Genomic DNA, 26,562 nt, shown 5'->3' with positions numbered 1-26,562 from the left:
GTTTGATCCTCAACACCACATAAAAAAATAAAGTTATAAAAAATACATATATTAAAAATACTCATTTATAAAAAAAGATGTAGAGAGATTTAGCTGTGTGATGATTCTCATGTCTAAGCTCTTAGAACAGAACTCAGCCTTGGATTGTCTGTAGCTTTGTCTGTTACAACATGGCATCTTCATAGTGTTCCCAACATAGCAGTGGCTCTCAATGCTCATATTTCATAAATAAGAGTTAAATATAGGCCAATGTTCCTTATTACTCCTCATTAGAATCTAAACTGCTGATTGCCAAGGTGGCCCCTGCCTGGCAGCCAATATTTTTCAGGTTTCTGGTTTTGCCATTCTCTCAGTTTTCTTGCTTTTTTTTTTTTTGTTCTCTCTGCCTGAGGTATGTTACTTCATATCTACTGTTTTTATACAGAAGGAGATAAATAAGGGACCAGTGGATTGGTGACTTTTTATGGAATAAATGAAGGTGTAATTATGTTAATATAATAAGTGAATTGTATAATTATGTTAATGTATTAAGTGAATTATAGTAGGTAACAGTAGAAGAACAGGTTTGCATAAATTGTATTGATAAGTGTAAGTTTTTTAATGAAATAATTCTTTTTTTTTTTGCCCCTTTAACAAGCATATTAGCCACAAATAATTCTTTGTAGTATTTAGCCCACTTGTTATTTAAATCCCAAGTCTTACCTCTTCTCTGTCTTTTCAGTGATTCTTTTCATGCACACCGAGAAAATATGCGGCAGATGATGAGGAGTTTCTCTCTTCCGTTTGGGAGAGACATGCTCAGTGTCTCTGAGTGTGGAGGGAGAGCTTGCGGCCACAGGGGATGGGACGACAACGAAGACTCCTTTACTGTGAGTTCCTTGCACTGGCTATGGGAAGTGTTGAGGCCATGTGTCTGGCACAGCTGCCAACTGCAGGGGCCCACCATGCCATCAGAGCCTGGAGGACCACAGGGTTGTGGTCACAAGCCGGAGTTGAACTTCTTATTTTCATAGACATACTTCTCACCTCAAAACCTCCTCCTATGTCTTAAATTAGAGCAAACCAGGAAAATTTCCTCCGTATACTCTCTAAAAAATCTTTTGACACATGGTGAAGCCTGTAGTATAAGTTTTATCTTATTGGACCAGGGAACAGTGACTTTCTGCAGGATGCCTGTTCTAGAGGGCATGGTTAGCCTTCAGCCACATCTCGGAAACCTTGCCCAACACAGCATGTTCCCACGTCTCATCTGTGAGTAGGGCTGAAGGCTAAACCATTCTCTGCTCAAAAAGTTCAAGGACATTCATGGCTTCACTGTTTTCTCTTTTGCTGATTCTGCTTCTGTTGTATTTTCAGCCTTGGGAATGGTAGTTTTAGAGTAATAAATCCATAAGGGATTCTCTGCTGTTGCAATGTGGATCTCTGAAACTCAAGGAACATTGAATTGGCTAATGGGAAACCTCCAGAATCTTCCAGAAAAACATTTTTTTATTTTCTCTTTGCAGTAAGCTTATGTAGAGCAAAATATTTTAGACAGTCCTAAGAACATTACATTTGCCACTTAAAATGAAAATAGCTTTTACATTCTCTTTCATCAATATTATTGCCAAGCAACAACTCACAAATTTATTTTCTTTTAATTAGTGAGTGGTATTATCATTATATATATATAAAACATATATGAGACATTATATATATATAAGCATATATGACACATTTCATATATATATATTAGTGCTAGTCAGTTTACTTAAAAGTTTAACATCAGGGGAAAAATTTTCTAAAATGAATTATGGACATGAAAAATCATCAGAGCATTAAACGATTTTTTATGCCTGCTCTAACCATGGCAAGGAACGAATAGGCTACATGTAGCACTTTATATTTATGTGCATAAATTGGCTACTTGCAGCTTTTGATTCAGGAAGCAGGAGGTGGCAGTTTCATTGCCCTGCTTTGTAAGCACAGAGAGGAGACCTGTCTAATTCAGTTGAGATTTCCTGTTGAAGACACTTGTGCACACTAGCTATGGCTCTGCTGGTCATCCATTGAAAGCAGAGGTGAGCATTTCTTTCCTGGACACTTCTGTTTAAAGCACTGAATGTTTAATAGGAAGTAGAGTAAGAAATATATAATCAAGTAGAAAAATTTTATGAAACTACAGTTTATGAGTTTTATAATTTAGCCTATTATCATTTTACCATATTTCATATTACATTTGCCTTGAGAAAGTGGCCTTAAGTCAAGAAAAAACAGCAAAAGTATAAGATTGCATAATTGTGATTATCAAATAATAAAAGTCAAGTGGAAAAAGGAGAGTCAAGACTAATATTTGAATAAAAACTAAAATAACTGCTCCCTTATTGTCATAATTGGGCTAACATAACAAAATCCTTTGAACTGGGCAGCGTACAAACAACAGAAATTTACTTCTCACAGTTCCCAAGACTGGGAATTGCGGGATCAAAGTGTGAGCAGAATCTCTGATGAGCAAGCACTCTGCTTCATAGACACTGTGGAAGAATGGCAAACCTTCAGGCCTCTTCTGTAAACCTCCATTCTCCTTCTGAATGGCAGCATTGTGAATGTGCACGGTGCAGTATGGCAGCCCCTAGCCTCACATCTCCTGACCACTTGAAATGTGCCTCGTGTTCAAGCAGAATCAAAATTAAATAAAGGGGCTGGGGTTGTGGCTCAGTGGTAGAGCACTCGTCTAGCACATGCAAAGCCCTGGGTTCGATCCTCAGCACCACATTAATTAATTAATTAATTAATTAAATGGGTCCAACTACAACTAAAAAATAAATATTAAACAAAATTAGATAAAGGGGTAGTATCAAACTAAAAAGCCTTCTGTATAGCAAAGCCAACAAGTAACAAAGTGGTGAGAGAGCCCAGAGAATGGAAGAAAATATTTGCAAACCATATATTTGAAAAAAATTAAAATATATAAGGAACTCAAACAACTCAGTAGCAAGAAAACAAATAACCCTAATTAAAAATGGACAAAGGATCCGAACAGACATTTCTGAAAAAGACAGGCAGGGCTGGGTTTTGTAGCTCAGTGGAAGAGCGCTTTCCTAGCATGTGTGAGGCACTGGGTTTAATTTTCAGCACCACATTAATACAATAAAGGTCCACTGACAACTAAAAAATATTAAAAAAAGAAGATAGGCAAATGACCAATAGGTACATGAAGAAATTTTCAGCACCGCTGATAATTAGAGAAGTACAAATTAAAACCACAATGAGCCAGGTGTGGTTGGCACATGCCTGTAATCCCATCAGCTCAGGAGGCTGAGGCAGGAGGATCGTGAGTTTAAGGCTAGCTTCAGCAATTTAGGTAGGCCCTAAGCAACTCAGCTAGACCCCTGTCTCTAAATCAAAACAAGAGCTGGGGTTGTGACTCAGTGGTTGAATGTTTCTGTGTTCAATCCTCAGTACCAAAAAAAAAAAAAAAAAAAAGAAAAGAAAGAAAGAAAAACAACCACAGAGAGAGAGTGCCTCATCTATTAGAATGGTTTTTTAAAAAGATGAAAGATAAGGCTGGGTTTGTGGCTCAGTGGCAGAGCACTTGCCTTGAACTTGTAAGGCATTAGGTTTGATCTTCAATACCACATGAAAATAAATAAACAAAATATATTGTGTCCATGTATAACTAAAAAAGTATTTAAAAGAAAAAAGATGAAAGATAGTTAATGTTGAAGAGGATACAGAGAAAAGGGAATGCTTGTTGGTGAGAATGTAATTACAACAGAAAATGGGGTGGAGCATCCTCAAAGAACTAAAAAGAGAGCCCCCATGTGACTCAATGATCCCACTTCTGAGTATCCAGAGAAAATGAAATCAGGTGTCTAGGGGATGTCTGCACTGTGTATTTGTTGTAGCATTATGCCCAGTAGCCAAGAGAAGGAAAGGATTGTCTGTCAACAGGTCCATGCATAAAGAAAATGTGGTGTATATACACAATGGAATATAATTCAGCCTTCAGAAAGAGGGGGAAATCCTGTCATTTGTGAGAACATGGGTGAATCTGGAGGACATTATGCTAAATGAAAGAAACTAGACTCAGGAAACAAACAACCACCCAATCTCACTGGTAATTGGTTACAGGCAAGATTAACAGATCTTTATTTAAAAGTATAGAATAATTGAGCAAAGGAAAGATAATCATAATCATTATACCTTATGTTTTAATTAAGTCTGGTATAAAGTTGCATTTCCTTTGAGAAATGTGTACCTTAATCTATAGCACATAAATTTTCTTTCAACTGCCCTACCATAGAGTAATCATACTTCAAGTGACATATGGCCTCTCTCTTTGTCCGCCAGGCTCCTGTCGGGCTCAGTGATGAATATGACAGACAATTTAGAAATACATTTGAATAAAAAAAGAAAAAAAAGAAATACATTTGAGTCTTTTTTATTAAAAGTTTCTGTAATATTTGCAGCTCTGAGTAATGTGGTTGTTTAGTGTGTTTTTATATTTTTTAGGGACTACTATAAATATCATGACCAAAATTAATATGACATTATCTTTCTAGGCAAGGAGTTCTCTCATGCCTTTCGGCAGTTTTGGCGGTTTGGTTCGTATCATGAGACATAAATAATTTTAGCAATTTTTTGACAAATATTTATTTTTCATGAACTTAGATTGAATTGGCATGTATCTCACTACTAATGCTTTTTCATAATGCTTTTTAGTATTTGTACTGAAACCTTTCCTTTCAAATTTTAAATTTGTCATAGTGTTTAGGCATGTGTCACATAAAGATACATAAAGTCAGTCTTTGGAAATAAAATATAGATTTTGATAGACTTAAGATTCACTTGCTTTGGCTCCTCACTTGTGTTAGAGAGTCGCGGGTCTTGACATGCTTGTGGTGACTTTCTAGAAGATGGGGAAGGAGTTTGGAAGAGCTCAGATTGGCTGCCCTCTTTAGGAGTTTGTGGCCAGCATGTCCAAGCTGCTTTTTCTTGCCTAGGCACACATATGGATGCTCTGCTTTTGTCATTTCTCCATGCCTGATTCTTTGGGCTTTGGTTCTGAGTCTGTTGCTAGTTTCCAGCATACCTAAAAGCATTCCAAGGAGTAGCATAGAGTACCTCAAATGTGGAACGTTTGTATCTGTTTTCTCTGGAAAAGTGTTTTTTATTCCTTTGTGCTAGATTTGAGCCATCATGGCACATATGACCTCTGTGTGCATGTATATAGTGTTATAGTTCCCTAATCATTTACCATTGTTGGGCATTTTTGCATATGCTTTAATTGCTTCCTTAACAAACCGCTCTCATTTTATAGTTTTAAAATTATTTTTGCCTGATTGCTGCATGAGATCCCATTAAGTGAACTGGGGAAAAGTTTTTCAGCTATTTGGGGAAGATTGGTTTGCTGTTTTGTGTGATACTTGGGGTGAATAACATGCTTCCTGATGTCCTGCAGCACGCCGATGGCAACCCTTTCCAGGCAATGAACCGAATGATGCAAAATATGGGAAACAATATGCAGGAGTTACAAAGGAATTTTGTAAGTACTAAAAATAGTGATAAGAACATCGACACCCTATGTTAGAGTGGCTGTTTGTTTATCTAGTATCAGGGATTGAACACAGAGTGCTGTACCACTGAGCCACTTTCCACTCTCCTTACTTTTTATTTCAAGACAGGGTCTAAGTTGCTGAGGTTGCCTTTGAACTTATAGTCTTCATAGTAATAGTAGCTTTTAAACATTTTTAACTCTTAGTCTGCAGTAGCCAAAAATGTCTTACATGATTAATCCATACACAGTACTTATATACTTTATTAATATACCTGAAACAAAAGTTTCATGAGGGCTAGGGTTGTAGATCAGTGGTAGAGTGCTTGCCTCACATGTGGAAGACACTGTGTTTGATCCTCAGCACCACGTAAAAATAAAATAAAGGTGTGTGTCCATCTACAACTAAAAAGAAAATTTTAAAAAGTTTCATGAGAAAATGATCATAATATTCATAGTGTGTATTGATATTTTCCATTTTATTCCATGTTTTAAAATTCCTGGTCATATTCCACTAAATTTATTTCACAACCTACAAGTGGGAAAAGTAACATTAGATAACTTTCATAATTAAAAAAAAAATCAACATTATTCTGAGTAACTAATATAATTAAACCTTTTATTTGAATTTATTTATTTGTCTTATTTATAACCTGTCTACTAAAAAATATCCATAACATTTAAGAAAGGAACTTGTTATATTAAAAAACTGAGAACAGAAACTTCAGGCATGATTTTAGGGGCTGGAGTCAGGCAGTCCAGGTGCTCATAAACCTGTTCGAGGGCACCTGCCCTTCTACCATATATTATGTGGAAAAGAAGTAATTTATTCTGAAGAAGACTTGAGGCACACGATCTTTGGGTTTTTCAGGGTGCTCTGGGGCATCATCAGTCCTTTCCTAGTGTCTCGCACTGGTACCCATGCAGGGCGTCAAACTTCCTGGCCTATGTATGGTTGCCCATGTGGACAGGAGTGCATGGATGGTCAGCCACTGACTGGGATGTGTTTCGAGCTTCAAGGACACAGCATCTTTACTTAAATCTGAGCCAGAGAGACCCAAAGACTCAAGTGGACCACTTGTTCTTTGCAAGGAGAAAGGGAACTGGTATCAAAAAGTGAAGGATGTTAGTACTCCTGGGTGCCCTCTGGATAAACCATATTGGTCTTGTAGAAACCTTGGTAGAGTTGAGAGCTAGTCTTGTTACTTATTTGGACCCTTTGGCATTAATTCTTTCAATTTCACTAGACTCTGAATTTAATATTTCTTTTTGCCTCTAGGGTCAGCTTTCAATGGATCCAAATGGACATTCATTTTGTTCTTCTTCAGTGATGACATACTCCAAAGTAGGAGATGAGCCTCCCAAGGTTTTCCAGGCCTCCACTCAGACCCGGATGGCTCCGGGAGGAGTACGTATTGAGTCAGCCTTCTCAGAGCTGTATGCAGTGGGCTTGCGGGCTGGGGCTGTGGTGTCACTGGTAGCCAGTGCAGCTCGGCTGCATTCAGTTATGGTGCTTTGTTGGTGCCCCATGATGGTGACTCCCTTCTCCTGAGTGTCTGCTGATGTTTATTACCTTTGCATATTGACGAGGGACACTAAAAGAAGCCTTTGTGTCATGAATTACCTACTTTCAGTTTATTTGAAGTAAATGAATTTAACTAATGAAATATTTTAAGTTACAGAAAGGACATAAGATGGTTACCTTATTCCTGCCACCCCACTTAGTCAAACCACAGTGTTTCTCTCCTTTGCCTCAAGTTGTCTAAGTAAAAATGTTACATACACTTAAAGCTTCCAATGTAGTCCTCCAGAGGTCCCTTTCCTCTTTCTTCCTCCAAGAGATATCTGTTTTCTGGCTTGTCATTCTCATATGTGTTTTACAATTTTCTTATTTATGGAGGCATTATAGAATACAATGGGTTATTTTTTCAGGTTCCTGTACTTCCTGCATGTGGCATCATTGCTGCATGTGTGCTCTGCAGCTTCTGAGGTTATTAACTTGATACCCATAGCCTTGCTTTTTAAATTTCAACTTCTGTGTGTTCCTTCTCTTAGAAATGACCATGTTGCTATCCCACAGTGACCAAAACTGTTGGCTTCTACAAACTTTGGCATGGGAATTCCCATTTCTTTGTGTCCTTATTGGTACTGGTAATAAAACTTGAGGTTCACCAGACTCTACTGGAAGTGAGGTGGTTCATTCTGTAGTTCTTATACACACCTCGCCCTTTTGTGCTGCCCTTGCTGTGGTTCAGCACAAGCTTTATGCACATTTTGGTCTTCAATTGCTGAAAGCAGCATCATCTTCAATGTTAACAGTTGAATCGTGGCTGTCTCACAGCAATCATGTTGCTGTCTCTGGCTGTCATAAATAGTGTGCTGACCCTTCCATAGAGCTGAGAGCATCATCACCATGAGATTCAAGCCTGTCAGCCTGCCTGGGGAGTGAGTAGCAGCCTTATTTAGGTGGGCAGTGAACTAACTTCTGTTAAACTGCCAAAGACTAGGCCCTTGAAGGCATTGTACTTTACAGAATTGGAGCATCCTCTGTTTCAATATTTGGTTACAGTTTGGAAAAAGGTTAAATTGCATTGGTTCTGACTGTTCTGGGGTCTTCATTTTTAGCAGTTCAGGAAATATCAGAGACCAGATGCCAGTTTTATTGTCCCCTGGTAGGAGGGCCAGAACTGAGTGGTTACTGGGAACTTCTGGAGTATGACTCTGTGGCCCCATCTCCATAAGCTATGTGCCTCTGGAGATTTATGTCAAAGCCGTCTATTCTGTTTATATTTAAGTAATAACAAAATCATTTTCCCCCCTCATTTTTTGCAGATAAAGGAAACCAGGAGAGCAATGAGAGATACTGACAAGGGACTAGAAAAGATGGCTGTTGGCCATCATATCCACGACCGGGCTCACGTCATCAAAAAGTGCAAGAACAGCAAGACTGGGGATGAAGAGGTCAACCAGGAGTTCTTCAACATGTGTGAGAGTGAGTGGCCAGGCCGCCTCCGCCTCCCACAGGGAAGCAGCGCTGCATGTGCAGACTTGGCTTTCTCTGAACAGCACATCCTGAGCTGTGCTTCATGACCAGTGTGGAGTGAACACAATAGGACTGTGTCTCAGCCGTCAACGGCACATCTCTTTTACAGGGATTCTTGGCAATGTGGAGTCTCATTTATTTTTTTTGTCTTATAAAATGGACTTTTTGAATTATGTTTTAATAATATCAGTAGGCAAAACTAGTTTTTAGATATGTTTTATTATCAAGGAAGTACATTTGAAAAGGATGACGTAAAAATAAAAATCATCTACAACCCAACCCCATATAAGTGTCAGCTATGCTTTAGTGAATTCCTTCCAGCAATTTTATGGACATAAATGCACGCACATTTTTCAGGTTACATTTTACCACTTAGCTTATGTGTGTGTATCTGAACTCACCCACCCATCATGTTTTTTTCAAAAAACATCTCGGTAGTTACCTAAGTGTTAATCACAAATTCACCATCATTTACTTAAACCATTCTGCATTTTGAGCAGTTAGATCTAAAGATTTCAATTCCTGGTATATGCCATATAAAATATTATGCATATATATGAAGTAGATATTTTCATTTTCTTGATTTTATATTCATTCTTCAGTGCATTTAAGCCTTTCCAGTATCCTACCCTTTCTTATTAAAGTTTTTATTATATTTAAATGTATTAGCAATCAAATTTCGATTTTTGGTGGGGGGTACTGGGGATTGAACTTAGGGCACTTAACCACTGAACCACATCCCCAGCCCTATTTTGTCTTTAATTTAGAGACAGGGTCTTATTGAGTTGCTTAACACCTCGCTTTTCTGCTGAAATTGGCTTTAAACTGGAAGTCCTCCTGCCTCAGCCTCCTGAACCTCTGGGATTACAGGCCTGCACCACTGTGCCTGGCTAACAAATTTTAATTTTATTTTAGTCAATATTAATAATCCAGCTTTTGCATTTTAAAAGTGAAACTACTTAAACTTAATTGTATTCATCTCCTATTTTCAGAAAGTATTCTGAATGTTTTATAGTATAGGGTTTAAATAATTAAGTCATTTTAGAAAAAATTCTTTTGAGATAGTTTGATAAAGCCATTATTATGCAATAAGAGGGAAGCCTCCATATCTTGACCTTTTTGAAATTATAATCTTTGTAATTTTACCATTTAAATACACAGAGAATTTCACATAATCAACATGCTGGAGAAACTATAGTTCAGGAAAACACTACCCTGGAAGAACAGGAGCTGTGGGCTCTGCTGGAGGTTGTGGAGACTGGGTCACCTGCTCACACCAGAAGTTAAGAGCCAAGCTAGGAGCCTCTTAGGGGAAGGACAGCAGAGCAGAGAGGCCCTTGGATAGGAAGATAATAAACAGAAAGCTACCCTGGAGGCGGCAGGCCAGGGCTGGATGTCCAGGGAAGCCAGCCTTCAGCTAAGGGGAGAGGGTGGGGACTCCCTCTGAGGCCACATACCTGGCACAACCCTGGCCTCCTGGAGCCCACTGCCCCTGCTGTACACAGTACTGTCCTGTGCTCTGGTTTCAATGCAGGTGATGCACATGCCTTTGATGATGAGTGGCAAACTGAGGTCCTGAAGTACAACCCTGGGGGGCGGCCGCGCAAAGTGGAGAACACCAGGATGCGCAGCGTCGGTCACGAGAATGCAGGACCCCGGGAGGTGAAAAGAAGGTAAAGGCCATTTGCCCAGTGTGTTTTTAAGGGAAAGTTAGGCAGCTGTACCTCTTACCAGAAAGTTCTGACATCCAAGTTGTATGCACGGTATTGTTCCTAAAATATGTAAAAATTTCACATTATGTCTGAGTTTTCATTACAAATTTAACTTTGTATTTAAAAACCCTACTGTTTTAGCATTGTATGGTTAGTAATTCACCAGCAATCTACACTTCAGAAGACAGAGGCCAAAATCCTCCTAAGGAAAATTAATATACTGTAATGCAGTTGTTCTTGCAAAATGAATTCTAATCTAGATGTGGATAAAGTCCTATATGTCACAGGAGCTAAAGATATTTGCATCTAGAGGGATAATAAAAGGAGAGGGAGAGCTATATTTGGAAGATTAACTTCCCTAAAAGTTCAAAATTTAGTATTTATGGTAAATGAATTTTTAGACACATATAATATGTAAGACAGTATATGAAATACTACATTTTATGTATATTAGATATTTTGGAAGAATGTTGCAAAAAGTTTAGCCTTTCTTTGAATTATCCTTTGGAATAGCTGGGAAAAAATTATCCTTTGTGAAACCAGCACCATGCTTTGCCACTGTCTTCTGACATCTGTGCTTGAGTGATGTTAATAAAGATTTAAATAATTTATCTCAAATTTCATAAAGCATATATTAAAAGTTATAGATTTTAGTACATATTCTGGAGTTACCATGGAAGTTGGTTCTCTGGAGGAAACTGAAATGATACCCAATTCCTAGTTGAAATTACCCTGGAGAGAGCACGGCCTCCCCAGGCCTTCAAGCAGAATTCCTGTTGAGGGCTGTGTAGAAGGCAGAGGTTTCCTATGCCACAGGACAAGTGGTGTCCAGCCAACCAGAACCTTGTGCAGAATGTCAGGTGTCAGACCTCGTAAAGTACTTGCTCAGGAATTCAGAGCACTAGTTTTTTCTATTAAATGCTTAAATACTTGCTCTCATCTTAATTTTAGATAATATCTGTCCCACTTTAAAATTTGATGGTTAAAAATCAAGTAGTGCTAAGTTTGAATATGAAATCCAGGTCCCAATTAAAGAAGATAAACTCTTTATGGATGATTTATAGATCTGTGGCCCTAATCAGCAGCATTTTAACCAGTACTGCCCAATAGCATTGTCTAAAATGTTTTTCTACAGTGATGAAAATGTTATATATTTATACTGTGCAATATTATAACTATTAAACACATGTGTCTATTAAGTCACACTGGAATATAGCAGGCACTACGGAGGAGTTATTTTTAATTAAATATATATGTGGCTAGTGGCTGCATATTGAACCAGTACTGTTAAATTGCAAACACTTAGATCTTAGGTAAACGGCTATTGCTTTCTTAACTGTTCAATGAAGTACTGCTTTCTTAAGTTACAGTGGTTTTTAAACATGTTTGCAGTGACTCAAAAAACACTGAGCATTTTAAAAGTGGTATCAACATGCATGTATTCATTTCTCAGGGATAAATCTCATCATAGTCCAGCCCTTGAAAGTGGAAGAAAACCAAAAGTTTTTGGAGACAAACTCAACATCAAAGGATCACCTGTGAAAATCAACAAAAAATAAACAGCCATGCCCTTGACTCATTTTGTGTTGGTTGTTTTAATGACGTCGTGGTGCAGGGCAGTAAACGTGGGCCAGTCTCCTCTTGTGAAACCAGCACCATGCTTTGCCACTGTCTTCTGACATCTGTGCTTGAGTGATGTTAATAAAGATTTAAATAATTTATCTCAAATTTCATAATGTCAGCTAATTTTATAATGCCAGCTAGCATAAGGCTTTAAAAAGAATAATATAAACTAGTAGTGCTGCTATATAAGAAATCAGCTCTTATTTTGACAAAGGGAAAGAATAAATAGTTCATTAAAAAAAAAACTATTGTGGCTGATTGTGGTGACACATATATGTAATCTCAGAGGCTTGGGAGGCTTAGGCAGGAGGATTGCAAGTTCAAGGCTAGCCTTAGCCACTTAGTGAAGCTATCATGTCTCAAAAATTTTTAAAAAATACAGAAGGACTGGGGAAATAGTTTAGTGGTACAATGTCCCTGGTTTAGTCCTCAGTATACAAAAAAAAAAATAAAGAAAATTTTAAAATTTAAATTACTAATGTACATGAGTATTGTATTCAGACATTATATTCTTTGCTTTGTTGTATGCTTACCCTTGACATTTCTGCTCTTTCCCACAAACAGTTGACTGTTTTACTCATCTGTTTTAGGCCTTTAGTCACTAAAATGCAAATGTGTTAATTCATTTTTATAGCTGAAATTAATTGGCATAATCTTACACATACTCTATTATACTAACATATTATAATAACATTCTAGAACATACTGGGAAGTTGTCAAAAGCCATAACTTTTCAAATAACACTCTTGCTAAATTGACTTAACAACAGAATCTCAATAGACACTTTCATTGTTCTCCTTTTGCCTAAATCATTACATTGATAACTTGAACAATTATGTTCAAATATGAAAACACATTTTAATAAACTATGCTTAATAGTATAATTTCTTCCCATTACATGGCAGAGAATTCACAGAACTTTGTTCCCCACTGCTATGGTTTGGATATGAGGTGTCCCCCAAAAGCTGACATATGAGACAATGCAAGAAGGTTCAGAGGAGAAATGTTTGGATTGTGAGAGTCTAAACTGAATCAGTGAATTAATCCCCTTATAGGGATTAACTGAGTGATAACTGAAGTGGTGGGGTGTGGCTGGAGGTGGTGGGAATTAGGGCGTGACCCTGAGGTATATATTTGTATCTGGCAAGTGGAGTTCTCTGTCTGCTTCCACATCACTGTCATGTGAGCAGCTTCCCTTTGCCACGCTCTTCTGCCATGATGTTCAGCCTCACCTCAAGCCCTGAGGAATGGAGCTGGCCTTCTCTGGAATCAGACCTCTGAAACCATGAGCCCTCAAATAACCTTTTCTTCCCTTGCCGGTGTGCTGGTCAGATCCTTTAGTCACAACAGCAAAAAGAGCTGACTAAAACACAAATTACTTGCTATGGAAATAAAAATTGAAGTAAACCTATATTTCTTCTTAAGCCACAATGCTTTCTTAGAGGACATTTATAAAATGTGACATTTAGAAATCATCAATGTTCTGTATGTGGCCTCAGGTATATAAGATTTTTTTCAATGGTCCTACTTGGCCCCTAAAAAGAACCCAACTGTGGAAAATTTCTCATAGACAAAAGAGACAGACTGATCACCTGATGTATTTACACTTGTTCAAATATGAGACTTGCTAACAAAGTATTCAACAGTATGCTACAGGTGCATAATTATCTTTTATAGAAATTGTCTTTGACCACTAACATTTGAACTAAAATAAACTGATCTTTCTCCTTTCTGATTTTTAAAAAATTATTTGGTAGTTATAGGTGGACACAGTACTTTTATCTTATTTTTATGTGGTGCTGAAGATTGAACCCAGGGCCTCATGCGTGCTAGGCGAGTGCTCTTCCCATGAGCCCCAACCCCAGGCTCTTAACACTCATTTTTGTCTAGTGTAAATCATAAATGTAAAATGTCTTTTTATAAAAGCCATAACACTTGAGTAAGAATTTATTTAAGCTAACTTTTTGAGTTAATTTATATGCATTGTATGCTAGCTTAAATTGCTGAAAGTAGAGGCAGAAGTTTGCTTTAAAAATGCAGACACACAGGGCTGGGGCTGTATTTATAAAGCAAACTTCTTTTGGTAGAGCTCTTGCCTAGCATGCATGAGGTACTGTTTTTGATCCTCATGCACCACAACATAAAATAAAGGCATGCTGTCCATCTACAATTACAATAACAAAAAGCCACAGTCTCAGTTCCCAAAAGCAGATGTCCCAAAGCCACTCTCCATCCCTTTGTGATCAATGGCAGAGACAGCCATGGAGGTTAACTGTTTCCTTGGTTTTAGTAGAATTAAAAAAAGCATTCTTGATTTTATTTAAAAAAAAAAGACTTCCTTGTTTCTACATTGATACAGAATTGTATTAATTTTTGATGAACCTTGAGACTTCAAAATCATCCTCTAAATCACTGGACTGCAGCATAAACGAGAAACACAAGATTCTGCCTATTCTACAGAGGCTATTGTTTATTCTGTGGAAGCTGAAATTATAAAATGTATGTGGGGGACATTCTACAAAACACCTGACTAGTGTGCCTGAAGACCATGGGGTCAGGAAACAATAGGAGGACTGCAGCTATAGAGACCAGAGATGGCACCTCCCTGGGGGAAGCCCTCTGATTCCCATAGGGCTGAGCCAGAAGTCTTTCCCTGCTTCTGCCCCCTTGGGAGGGGGTGCTTTTGTGGCACTTCCGGATTAAAGGACTCTTTCAGCACCCAGTCGATGATTGACAAAATGCAAAAGGAAAACAAAACACCGGGGAACCACTACTGATTTAAGGGTCAGATTCAGGACTGGGGCAGTGGCTCAGTGATAAAGAGTACTTGCCTAGCCTTCGTGAGGAGTTGGGTTCTTGAGGCCTTGAGAAAGGGCAGGCAGGGAAGGTGCCAGCGGGGAGCTGTCCAGTGTCCAGGAAGCCTCTCCAGGTTTTAAAAAATCTACTAGTTAAGGAAAACACTGAACTTGCACTAAAGCAGAGCAAAGAGCAACCCCGCATTCACTGGGCGGAGAAGTTTCAGCAGAGAGGCCTCTGCCCGCTTAAGAGGGCCATCAGTCACTGGGCCTTAGCCAGGGCAGAGGCGGGCACTCAGAGCCACAGGAGCGTCAGGAGGAAGGAGAGAGGACAAACAGGGCTGGTCCACAAGGAGGAGGGAGAGGAGACAGTGTTGGAGTACCAGGAGGAGAGAGAGGGGACAGTCAGGGCTGGGAGCAGCAGGGGGAGGGAGGGGGACAGTGTGGAGGGAGCCTCAGGAGGATTTCCTTCGTGCACCAGGAAGGCTGCTGGGAGGGTTTGAGACAGAATTTTGGACCTATCAGGCCACGTCCTTGGAGACGGGAGGTGGCACCTAAACTGCAGGTCGCCACCTTCCACCTGGTCTGGCGGCGCAGCTGACTACTCGGAGCAATGCAACCTTGTGAGATAAGAGCAGTAATCTGCAGTCGGTAATCGACCTCTTGCTCCAGGTTCTTGGGGCTCGACCACAGGCACGTTTCAGGCGCGCGGGAATCTATAACACTGCGCGAACCTCGTCGGCAATTTGGCATTCTTTTCACTTAAATTCTGTTATGAACACCTCCCCACGCCGGAATACAAACAGCCCTGTTTAAAGTCTTTGTCTTTCGCAGCCGTCCTGGTTCTACAGGAGAGCGCTCCCCGGGGCACTAGGCTCTGCGCTGGGGGGTGCACTTCCTCCTCCAGGCGGCAGAGGGCGCCGCCGCCCGTCCGCCGGAGGCTCCGCACCTAGCGCCTCCGTGCTTTCGCCCCGGAAGTGCTCTGCCGTGCAGCCGGCGTGATTCCGAGTCGGAGTGGCGGTGACTTCCTGCGGGAGCCGGTACTGAAGGACGGGGCTTAGGTTCACTAAGCATGCTGCTGGTGCGTACCGCCTCGGCTCTGTGCCGGCGAGGGAGGCAGGTACGTGCGGCGGGGTGTCAGCCTCGGTCCTCAGGAGGAGCCCGGGCTGCGATCCCTCGGTCCCCAGGAGCTGCCCAAGCCCCGCGCCTGAGCCGGTCGTCTGCCTGGGTTATTGACTTGCGCTCCGCTGCAGGCGCTTCTCCGTGGTCGGTGTCCGCCAAGGTTCAGGTTGATACGCTAAAGCCTGTGGGGCCGGGCAGGCCCGGGCTCAGCCGGCCCTGTCCTTGCGTCTCGTGTCACTCGCTCTCTGTGGATCAGCAAGGCTGTCACCTTTTCCACGTCCTTTTGCTGCCTCCTTTGCAGAAGTGACTGCTGTGCACTTTTGGACGTGCAGTTCTGTAGGAAGAAGTTTGTTTTGGCCATGAAGTCCAGTGTCCCGCCCCTTGCTAGTGTAGTTTTAAAAATATTTCATTATTTTTTGTAGAGAAAATCTGGAGCCTTTGCCGGGCTGTCTTGAAGCTATTGCTTGGGATTGTAAATCCTCAAAATGCCCTTGCTGTGAGCCACAGTGAAGAGGAAGGAGAGAAAATTTATGGAAAATTTAAATTAAATTCTTTGTTTCGTATTTAAATAGTTTTAGGAGCTATTTTCTGATTTTATTTTAAGCAGCTCCAATGAATTTCCAAGCTAACATTTGGCAAAGGTATTTTTCTGTTTTAATTTAGCTAATTCTAAAGAGTATATGTTCTTTGCCTTCTTTTGTGGCTACTTCTTTGGTGTTGCAGGTTTAAACATTTCCCCTTCTGCCTCTCCAGGATTTCTTGTATTCACTGAAATTTTTTGGAGGAAAGATGCCCACCATTCTTTCATTTTAATTGCCTATTATCCTTCTAAAAAGTGCATTGAATTGAGCCCTTTCATTTCTTCAGGTTAATTGGAAGGCCTGCCGATGGTGTTCATCAGGGATAATTCCTAATGAAAAAATCCGAAACATCGGAATCTCCGCTCACATTGATTCTGGGAAGACCACGTTAACAGAGCGGGTGCTGTACTATACTGGCAGGATCGCAAAGATGCACGAGGTATGTGGTTCACAGTTGATGCCAGATAATTAGAGCTCGGTTTTAGTTGTCTTATATTTATGATTTAGTGAACCTCAAAAAACCTGAGAGAATAAGAAGAGCACTAACATTGGCTTTTTAACCACATTCACATACACAGAGGCGAGAGCCCATGTTGGCTCCAGAGACTGTCACTGTTAGTATCCTGAGCAGATTATGTTTTAAGAATGTTAAACCAATAAAATCTATTCTTAAGCAACCGTTAAAATAGTTCTTATATAGTTTTTAATAATGGGTAGACATTTATAATGTTAAATGGACACATGGGTTTAAAATGACATATAGTTTGAGCTTAAAATAAATGTTGGAAAAAATGTATTTTAAAAAAATTTGAGACTCCTGAACACATGTGGCATGGAGTAACTTAACTCTCCATCCTGAACTATTTCTTCAGGTAAAGAGTATTTTGTTAAATTACATACTCTCAGGAGCAGAATCCTTCCTGTGAATGCCTCTGTCCAGCTGAGGCAGAACTGGGAAGGATTAACACCTGTTGATGAACTGAGGTAGAGCTGGTGGGAAGGAGCTGTGCAGAGGGAGCAAGGATATTTCTAAGACTGGCATGTTCCCCTGGTCTGTCCTAGCAGGAAGGAGGACAGCTTTGTGGCTGTTAAGACATGCTGACTGTTATCTACTTTTTGAGATGCTGTAGTTTAACTGTTAGATGTCTGAAGATTGTCCAAGTTAACTGTATATTGTTTCCATTTCAGTAGAGATCGCTTTCCTTGTTGGGATGCAAAGACAGAAGTCTGAATTGTCATACTTGTGTTTAGGTGAAAGGTAAAGATGGAGTTGGTGCAGTCATGGATTCCATGGAACTAGAGAGACAGCGAGGAATCACGATTCAGTCAGCAGCTACATATACCATGTGGAAAGATGTCAACATCAACATCATAGATACTCCTGGTGAGTTAGGGTCTTGCCTTTATTGTAGCTCTGTTGCAGAAGCACATTTGATTCCTTCTTCTACTCTGACCTAGATTATTTTTGAGTATCAAATTAAATCAATATTACTAATGATTTCTTATTAGAGAAAATAGATGTGGGACCTGAAGCACTTGTTGATTTCCTTGAAAAATAATGCACATACATGTGAGTATTAAGTTCTTGCCTTTTACAGATTGTAGCTGACTCCACAGTTGCCCAGGCCCTTATATTTTGTAGGAGTGATCTCTCTGGACCTGATGGGGGTGAATGGCATTGGTGAGCAGAGGAAACTGCATTCTAATTAGAAGACTTACAAAACCAGCAGTGCTACAGAGCCTTCTAATAGTGCCTGGATTAAAACTTCAGACCACTCTTTTACCACCTTACATGCTGCTTTGTCTCACCAGGCCATGTGGACTTCACGATAGAGGTCGAAAGGGCTCTGAGAGTGCTGGATGGCGCCATCCTTGTTCTCTGTGCCGTCGGAGGGGTACAGTGCCAGACCTTGACTGTCCATCGTCAGATGAAACGCTACAGTGTTCCTTTTTTAACTTTCATTAACAAACTGGACCGGATGGGCTCCAACCCGGCCAGGGCCCTGCAGCAAATGAGGTACTGAGCCTCAGAAGAGAGGGTGTCCTGATCTGGACAACTAGCTTTGCTTCCAGAAGGCCCATTCATAGCATGTTGCTAAGCTCTGTCTTTATGCTTTCCTTGATTAAAAACATGTCTTTAAGTAACTTAGTAAATGAAGCACTGAATTCATTAGTTTGGGTTATGGTGTAATTTTATCAGCCACTTCCTCTGTGAAATGGGGGAAAAATGATGAACTCTAGGGAGGTTAAAGATGACTTCAGAAGATATCTGGCAGTTGATATTGCTTTGCTGTAATTAGAGAAGGTGTAATCTAGGTTCTAGAAGTAGTTTGCATTCTATTTAGACAACCTGAAGGGTCACTTCTGTTTTAATTTTGGGGGATTTAGTGAATGTGTTTACATAGTGGGCACAGAGACACAGTCCCCTTGCTTTCTGATGATAAGACATGTGCAAGACAACAGTGAGGCATCCTGCACAAGCTGTGGCCAGTGGTGCTTATGGCCTTTCATGTTTCCTGGCTTTTCATGTTTCCTACGGTGTGTTTCACCTGGCTTTTCAAGTGAAGGGCTTACTTTTCACTTTTGTGGACTTGTGAGTGCAGCCGTAGCGTCCTGCTCAAGTTTCACAGCACAGCTAATGGGTGCAGGTGGTAAATGTGTGGATAGGTTGAGAGTGATGTATCTGAAACAGAAAATTGAATGGGAGTGTCGTATTTGAGAAAGTGAAAGTCATGTTTTTCTTTTGGAGGCTGTTTGTAATGTTTTCTTGGTAAAAACTAAATGTTCTTACTTTTTGTCTTGACTTTCTTGGACTGAGCTGTACATGGATTTTTTCCCTACCAAGTCTTCCTGAATTCCCAAGAAAATTGTCTTTCATCATTTTTTGATTACTTTGGTTCTTTCTTTGCTCCACTCCTATTTATCTGCTTTCTCATTTTGTAACTCATTAAGCTGATTTTGGAATGTCTAGATTTGGTTTCTGTGTCTTCACTTTTCTATCAAGCTTTTTGTTATTTTGTGCTGGATCATGAGAGAATTTTTTTTTTTTTTTTTTTTTTTTTGGTTCTGGGGATTGAACCAAGGGGCAGTTAACCCCTGGACCACATCCCCAGCTCTTTTTTATATTTTAGTTAGAGACAGGGTCTCCTTAAGTTGCTTAGGGCCTCCCTTAAGTTGTTAAGGCTGGCTTTGAACTTGTGATCCTCCTGCTTTAGCCTTCCGAGCCGCTGGGATTACAGGCATTCACCACCACACCCAGCAACATGTGAGAATTATTAAGGTTAATATTCTAGCTTGTGAATTTGATACTAATCTGTGTCCCTCTGAGTATTTAGCCCCCCCCCCCTTTTTTTGGTACTGGTTAACCCAGGGGCACTTAACACTGAGCCACATTCCTAGCCTTTTTTATTTTGAGACAGGGCCTCGCTCAGCTGCTGAGGCTGGCTTTGAACTTGCCATCCTCTTGCCTCAGCCTCCCAAGTTGCTGGGTATTTAGCCTATCTTTTGAAAATATTTCAGAAATTATGTAGTTAATTTTTATAAGCTTTTTTTGTTTATTGGAACACTTTTAATAGGGGTAATTCACAAATTTTTAGTTTTCTTTATTCTGGTAACTCTGGAGGTTAGTGCTTTTTCTTGAGTTCATATTTCTCTCACAAGTTCTTAGTTTCCTTCAGGTAGCAATCCTCAGATTCTCTCCCATAGTTACCCATGCAAGTCTAGAGTCCAGGCTCCCATAATGCAGCTAGACGTTTCTTCCCTGGGAATCCTGCCAGGTCAGTGCAGTTCCTATCAGTAACTGTGCCTGGTTGGGGGACAGACTTATGAGTGTGTCCTATGAAAATTCTCTCTCCAGATAGCTGCACTTAGTTTTGCTGTCAGGATCTAAGAACAAGAGGTGGCTCAGCTATTCCACCATCCTTTAATTTCCTTGCCAGCCCCTTGTTTTTCTTCTTCCCTGTGTTTCTGATTTTGCATGCTCAGGAGATGCGGTGGGAAGCCTCTTGCTCTGGAGTTCTTTTTGTTGCCTTAGCAGGGCTGTGGGCTTCCCAAGCTCTTGGAGGCTGGCTGCCAGTCCTCTCTCACTGCTTGTCTCTTCTAAAATGCTGTCTCTTCTAAATGCTTCTCGTTTCTACAGTGTCTGCCATTGATTTATTTTTACATTTGTTACTTGAAAGAGATTTTGAGAGAAGAAAAGTAAGTAGGGCATTTTTATCTTCCAGGTCTAAACTAAGTTATAATGCAGCATTTGTGCAAATACCCATTGGTTTGGAAGGTAATTTTCGAGGAATTATAGATCTCATTGAGGAACGCGCCATCTTTTTTGATGGAGACTTTGGGTAAGTGCTAAAAAGATACTTTTTTTTTTTTTTTTTTTTGATACTGAAGATTTAAACCCTGGGCATTCAGCCACTGAGCCACATCCCTAACCCCCTTTTTTTGTTTATTTTTGGGACATTGTCTTGTGAAGTTGTTTGGGGCCTCACTGAGTAACTGAGGCTGACCTTAAACTTATGATCCTCTTGCCTCAGCCCTTTGAGCCACTGGGATTGCAGGCATGTGCCTCCATGCCTAACTAAAAATATATCCTTATATATACTTTAGAAAACACCAAAGTGGCAAGAGTATGCTCTTTAAACGTAGAGTAAACATGTTTTAGAAATGTGGCTGGAAGAATATTCTCCAGAGGGACTATATTTTAGTTCCTTTGGTCCTGGTTTTTTTGGTGTGCATTCTGACAGAGAGCATGTTAAGTTTCGGGCAACTGCTCCCCTCATGTTGCTACACGTGGGTGCTTTCAGGGTGGGCGCCTCTGGGTTGAACTGCTAGTGTCTCTTTCCCTCTGGTTCATTGGTCCCTTCATTCACTCATGCTGTGGACTTAAAAGGCAGCATTGCTGTGTCTTGGGTGTTGTGGTAAAAATAAAGAGAGATAAGGATTGTTAAGTATTGCTGTTACCTGCTTCATGATATTACAAAGGTAAAACAGTACATATGTGAAAACTTACAATTGTGTGAATGTGGTTTAGGAAATGCAAGAAGCAAGTTTATAACTTTTTTTCCTTCATGTGGTGCTGGAGATGGAACCCAGGGCTTCATGGATGCTGGGGAGGCCCTGTGCCACTGAGCTAGATCCCAGCCCTTTTTATTTTATTTAAGGCAGGGTCTCACCAAGTCACCTAGGCTGGTCTTGAACTTGGGACTCTCCTGCCTTAGCTTCCCGAGTAATTGGAAGTACTTAATGTGTGTGCCACTGTGCCCAGCTTGGTAGCTTTTCCATGTTGTATTTGTTAAGTCAACATTTCAGTGACTTCTGCCTGCACACTACTGTCATTTTCCAGTGGTTATCACATCCTAGTATTCATACAAATCAAGAGCTCATTAAAACAGGTAGCCTGGGTTCACCTCCAGAGATTCTGATTTAGTAGCTCTGGTGTTGGGGTTAGAATTTGTATTTTTGGAAAGTTCTCAGGCAGTGCACTACTGTACTGCTACAGATCACACTTTGAGGATACAGATCTGGTGATGTGGAGAGTCATGTGTTCTGGGGAGCAAGCCGGGTAGGGGGTAGCTTCTCCAGAGCTATTGCTGTTTGAGGGACCTCCTCCTTCTGCTGTGAAGTTAGAATCACAGGTCTGACAGGTAGGGGAGTGACGCTGCGATCCTGAACTGTGAAATCTGTCCTCATCAGCCAGCTTGTAGGCAGGAAGAGGATACAGGCTGCCCAGAAAACAAGGTTTCTCTCCCTGTGTGACAGCTAAGTGAGGATGGCTGCATTGACCTGTCATCCTTAACATAAGGCCCAAGGTTCTGTTGCTATTGCTTTACAGTCCAGCTTTTTTCATGGCAGGGACTTAGAAAGGTGTTTTTGAATGAGTGAAGGAGTCCACTTCTTAGAGTTTGCAAGGAATTATCAGGTAGCTATTTCTCAGGTAGAGGTCCTTTTGTGTTTTTTACATCAGAATGACAGGTGGGGCTTCTCAAAGTGCATGGGGGTGTCTGTCTGTCAGAAGGTGCAGGGAAGGCTGAAGTCTGTGGAGCCTGCCTGGATGAAGGAGTCAAGATCCAAGGCTGTGAAGGGTGTTCTTCAGGATGTTAAGGATTATTTTAAACTGTAGTTATCTTTTGTCTTAAAGAATGTGTTTTCTTAAAAGCTAATTATTTTTGCATTAATTTTTATTTTTTTTTATAAACACCTTGAAAAACTTTCAGACTGTTGTTAAATAAGCAAATATGGTGACTTTGCAAGTTTTTTTTTTTTTTTTTTGGTGATTTTATCTGCTTTGCTCCTAGAGTGGAGACAGGTCTCAAGATGGAGATATGCCATGTTGTCCCACCTTACTTACCACAAACTGTAGTCAGGGTTGTTATTTTTAAAAAAGGAGTAGAGTGAGATCTCCAATCTTGCTTGCTAGAGAATGTGATGTTCTGATAAACAAGTTTATGGTTTGCAGGATTTTTAAGAGCTCAGATCACTTCAAACATAAAATCAAGATTATGTACTTTCCAGTTAGGATGCAATAAAATGAGTTCTGTAACTACATTGAAAAGAAGTTTAATGTCTGCTTTAGTTGATACATTTTCAAGTGATTTTTTAAATTTTATAGTATATACTCATTTTGGATTTCTAGAATGAGGTCAGACTAGTTTGTATTAAATTGGGAAGGATTTTGTGTTATATCATTTAGCATAATCTTCTGTAAAATTTGGCTGACATAAAAGTAGAATTGATCTCTATTAAAAAATGAAGGGTTTTTTTCCTCATTATAGTGGACCATTTTAAATGTTGGCTCCTCTATGTGCTAGTTGTGCAACCCTGAGCAAGTTGCTTTGCTGTTTAAAGTACCTTTGCCCACTATTCTGAATGAATTTTAAAGACATATTAGTCATATTTGCTGATTGAGTACAAATATATCATGCTTTTCCTTACCTATAAAAAATGTATTAGCCATTATTTATATCTTCCCATTGGTGCTTTGTATGTTTAACTGAATACCATTAAAGTACTAAGTGAAACGTTTCTTTTCTCAGTCAGACTGTTCGATATGGTGAAATTCCTGCTGAATTGAGGGCTGCTGCAGCAGACCACCGGCAGGAGCTGATCGAATGTGTTGCCAACTCAGATGAGCAGTTTGGGGAGCTGTTCCTAGAGGAGAAAGTCCCCTCCATTTCTGACTTAAAGGCAAGTTCTCTCAAAATAATTCTTAGCCAGGTGTGGTGGCCCTCATCTGTAATCCCAGCAACTCAGGAGACTGAGGCAAGAGGACTACAAGTTCAAAATCAGCCTCAGCAACTTGGTGAAAAGGGCTGGGGATGTGGCTCAGTGGTTAAGTGACACTAGGTTCAATTCATGGTTCCAAAAAGAAAGAAAGGATCAATATAATTCTTATACTAGCAGATAGGGTTTTTTCCTTCTTTATTTGGGGGAGGGCACATGATGCTTTTATGCACAGGTTTTATTAACAAGATATGAGTGAAATTTATTTAATATATCTGCTTCCTTGAATAGTATTTGGCATGTCATATTACTTTTTTTGAAAGTAGCTAGTTGTGTAATGTCTTCAAATGAGAAAGGGGTCATAATTTGTTCTAGAAAAAAGATACTGAAACAGTCAACCTTTTGGCTATGTCCTTATTAAAAAGAGAGAAAATAAATGTAAAAAAGTTATAGCAGCAGGGGCTGGAATTGTGGCTCAGAGGTAGGGTGCTCGCCTAGCATGCGTGAAGCACTGGGTTCGATCCTCAGCACCATATAAAAATGAAATGAAGATATTGTGTCCACCTACAACTAAAAAGTAAATATATATATTTTTAAAAAGTTATAGCAGTAAGACAGGTTAAGATATGAGGTTGCTAAGTATTAACAGACTAATTCTTAGTAGTAACACTGCTGTAATATTGGGAAACATTGCATAAAGCCTTATTGTTTCCTTCACTTGATTGTTAGCTCTATAAAAATAGGGAGATTCTTATCTATGACCAATAATCATTTTTTGAATAAACATTCTCCAAAGCAGATATATAAATGGTCAAGAAAGGATGCTAAATGTTACTGATCATTAGGGAAATGGAAATCAAACAGCAATGAGATTCCACTTAATACCCATTAGGATGAGTCTTATTCCAAGCAGTATAAACTAAATAAGAGCTGCTGGCAAGGATGTGGAGGTTAGAATCCTTGTGCACCACTGTGGAAAATGGTATGGCAGTTCCTCAGAAATGAAAGACAATTACTATTTGATCCGGCAGTTTTCCTTCTCGGGTATATCCAAAATAGAAGGGTCTCAAGCAGTTATATTCAGTCACTGTAGCCGCACTCCTGAAGTACCAAAAGGCAAAATATTCCATATGTCCTTTAGTGAATGAGTGATAAACAAAATGTGGTATTTTTTTAGATCTAAAAAGAGTGAAATTTTGGAGGTTGGGGATATAGCTCGGTTGGTAGACTGCTTGCCTCGCGTGCACAAGGCCCTAGGTTCAATCCCCAGCAACACACACACACACACACACACAAAAAAAGAAAAAAGAAAAAAGAAAGAAAGAAATTTTGGTACATGCTGCCACATGGATGAGTCTTGAAGACATTCTAAATGAAATAAGCCAAGTTGCAAAAGAACAGATAGGTTGTCATTCCACCTCTAATCACAGCAGGGCTAGTGGGAAGGTTAGTGGGGAGTTACTGTTTCATAGATACAGTTTCAGTTTGGGATAATGAAAAAGTTCTGAAGATGGATGGTAGGGATGGATATATTAACTGGTGAGTGTATGTAATGCTGCTAAGCTATACACTTGAATATGGTAAAAGTGGTAAATTTCATCTTATGTAGGTTTTACTACAATTTTCAAAAAGATTGAAGTTAGTTTTCCCAAAAACTATTAAAGTCTATTAAAGGGCTCTCCAGGACCACTCCCAGGGTCAGTGATTCACTAGGACTTACAGGACTCAGCACATAGTCATCATTACTGTGACTTTTTCTGTGAGAGGGTACATAGCAAATTCAGCCCAGGAACATGGCACATGAGATGAAGCCACGGGTAGCCAACAGTGTCCTCTCCCAGTGGAATTACCCAGGACTGCTGAGGTCCTCTGGCATGGGTGTGGCCATTAGGGAAGCTCGTTAGAGACAGGGTGCCTTGCATAGACACCCTCTACGTAGCTCATACCCATAACTCAAATTTCCATAAAGAAAGCAAGTGTTTAGCACACACCATGTTGTGGACAGCAAATCATTCTTGCCAGTTCTGAGAATGGTGAGGACCCTCCTGAAATCCGAGTTCCCAGAGAGCAGGCATAGGCCAGCCTTGCAGGCAGCCTTTGCCGGGAAGGCTGTGGTCCTGTTGACTTCTGCTAAACGGTGCACATGGTGTCCTCTGTTTCCAGATTGTGGTAGGATGTGCTACCAAGAACATGGAGAGGCAGCAGTGATTCTTAAGAAAACAAGCACTGGGGAAAACAGTTGGGCACATTTGTTGGGCACATTTCAGTCTCTTTGTTTCTATTTACCTACCACTCTCATGTGTTTCTTTGTTCTGTATGTGTAAAGTAAGTATGGTAAGATGGTCTTATGTCCGTACTTGTATATTTGGGGCAAGTGGGGAATCAAAGATGTGACCTGGTAGCTCATGGTGGCTGATGTAGCCTCAGTAGTTAGTGACCTAACAATTTCTGGTTCCTAACAAGAGCAGAAGTGAGGCTTTCAGACAGTTTTCAGTCATAATTGCTTACTTCTCATGCATATTTTCCTCTTTTTATACCCTCGTTTATTGTGCTCAGCTCTTGTCCTGCTTTTCCTTGTAGTAACGTTTAGAAATGTCTGCACATGTTCTCCTTGAAGTGTCTTGGGGTAACCAGTTCTGTGTTTTTTTGTGACGACTAAGAAATGATTGCATGCTGCCATATTTCTGCCATGGCGATTTGCAACAGCTGCACTCTTGGCCTCTTCCAGCTGCTAGAGCTAACACTCTACCACGTCGCCATTGAGCAGCCCTCGCTCAGCCTGCAGAACAGCTTTATTGGGCTTGCAAAAAGGGGTGGGGGAGGAGTCCTTTTTCTAGAGTCTGCTACTATCCTGTTCCTTCATTTATGAGTGGTTTGTACGGTTTGGTTTTCTGTGCATATTCAATTTTTTTAAAATAGATATTACTTTCAT

The 26,562-nt window shown here is 40.1% G+C and overlaps 2 protein-coding genes across 5 annotated transcripts in view; both read left to right on the top strand.

The window, feature by feature from the left end:
- The window catches only part of Mlf1 (myeloid leukemia factor 1), a 33,071-nt gene extending 21,205 nt beyond the window's left edge, over positions 1-11,866 (top strand). For 2 of the 3 annotated variants that reach the window (XM_013358791.4, XM_021726632.3), the window contains exons 2-8: positions 722-869; positions 4,545-4,586; positions 5,444-5,527; positions 6,816-6,944; positions 8,369-8,528; positions 10,114-10,252; positions 11,745-11,866. In XM_013358791.4, coding sequence (XP_013214245.1) covers positions 722-869; positions 4,545-4,586; positions 5,444-5,527; positions 6,816-6,944; positions 8,369-8,528; positions 10,114-10,252; positions 11,745-11,850 — 808 coding nt within the window. In that variant the 3' untranslated portion in view covers positions 11,851-11,866. The remainder of the gene's footprint in view (positions 1-721; positions 870-4,544; positions 4,587-5,443; positions 5,528-6,815; positions 6,945-8,368; positions 8,529-10,113; positions 10,253-11,744) is intronic. The other variant, XM_021726631.3, reaches the window with a different exon arrangement.
- Positions 11,867-15,218: 3,352 nt separating this feature from the next.
- Positions 15,219-26,562, top strand: part of Gfm1 (G elongation factor mitochondrial 1) — a 53,265-nt gene continuing 41,921 nt past the window's right edge. Inside the window, exons 1-6 of one of the 2 annotated variants that reach the window (XM_005325707.5) lie at positions 15,220-15,829; positions 16,699-16,851; positions 17,664-17,796; positions 18,225-18,429; positions 20,636-20,752; positions 23,444-23,594. In XM_005325707.5, the coding sequence (XP_005325764.1) occupies positions 15,782-15,829; positions 16,699-16,851; positions 17,664-17,796; positions 18,225-18,429; positions 20,636-20,752; positions 23,444-23,594 (807 nt within the window). In that variant the 5' untranslated portion in view covers positions 15,220-15,781. Of the gene's footprint in view, positions 15,830-16,698; positions 16,852-17,663; positions 17,797-18,224; positions 18,430-20,635; positions 20,753-23,443; positions 23,595-26,562 lie in introns of both variants that reach the window. The other variant, XM_078043496.1, reaches the window with a different exon arrangement.

The sequence above is a fragment of the Ictidomys tridecemlineatus genome, chromosome 3 (assembly GCF_052094955.1).
Source record: "Ictidomys tridecemlineatus isolate mIctTri1 chromosome 3, mIctTri1.hap1, whole genome shotgun sequence".
In the NCBI taxonomy this organism is placed as follows: Eukaryota; Metazoa; Chordata; class Mammalia; order Rodentia; family Sciuridae; genus Ictidomys; species Ictidomys tridecemlineatus.
The sequence above is the reverse complement of the archived record's forward strand: the minus strand, read 5'-3'. Positions and strand labels throughout refer to the sequence as shown.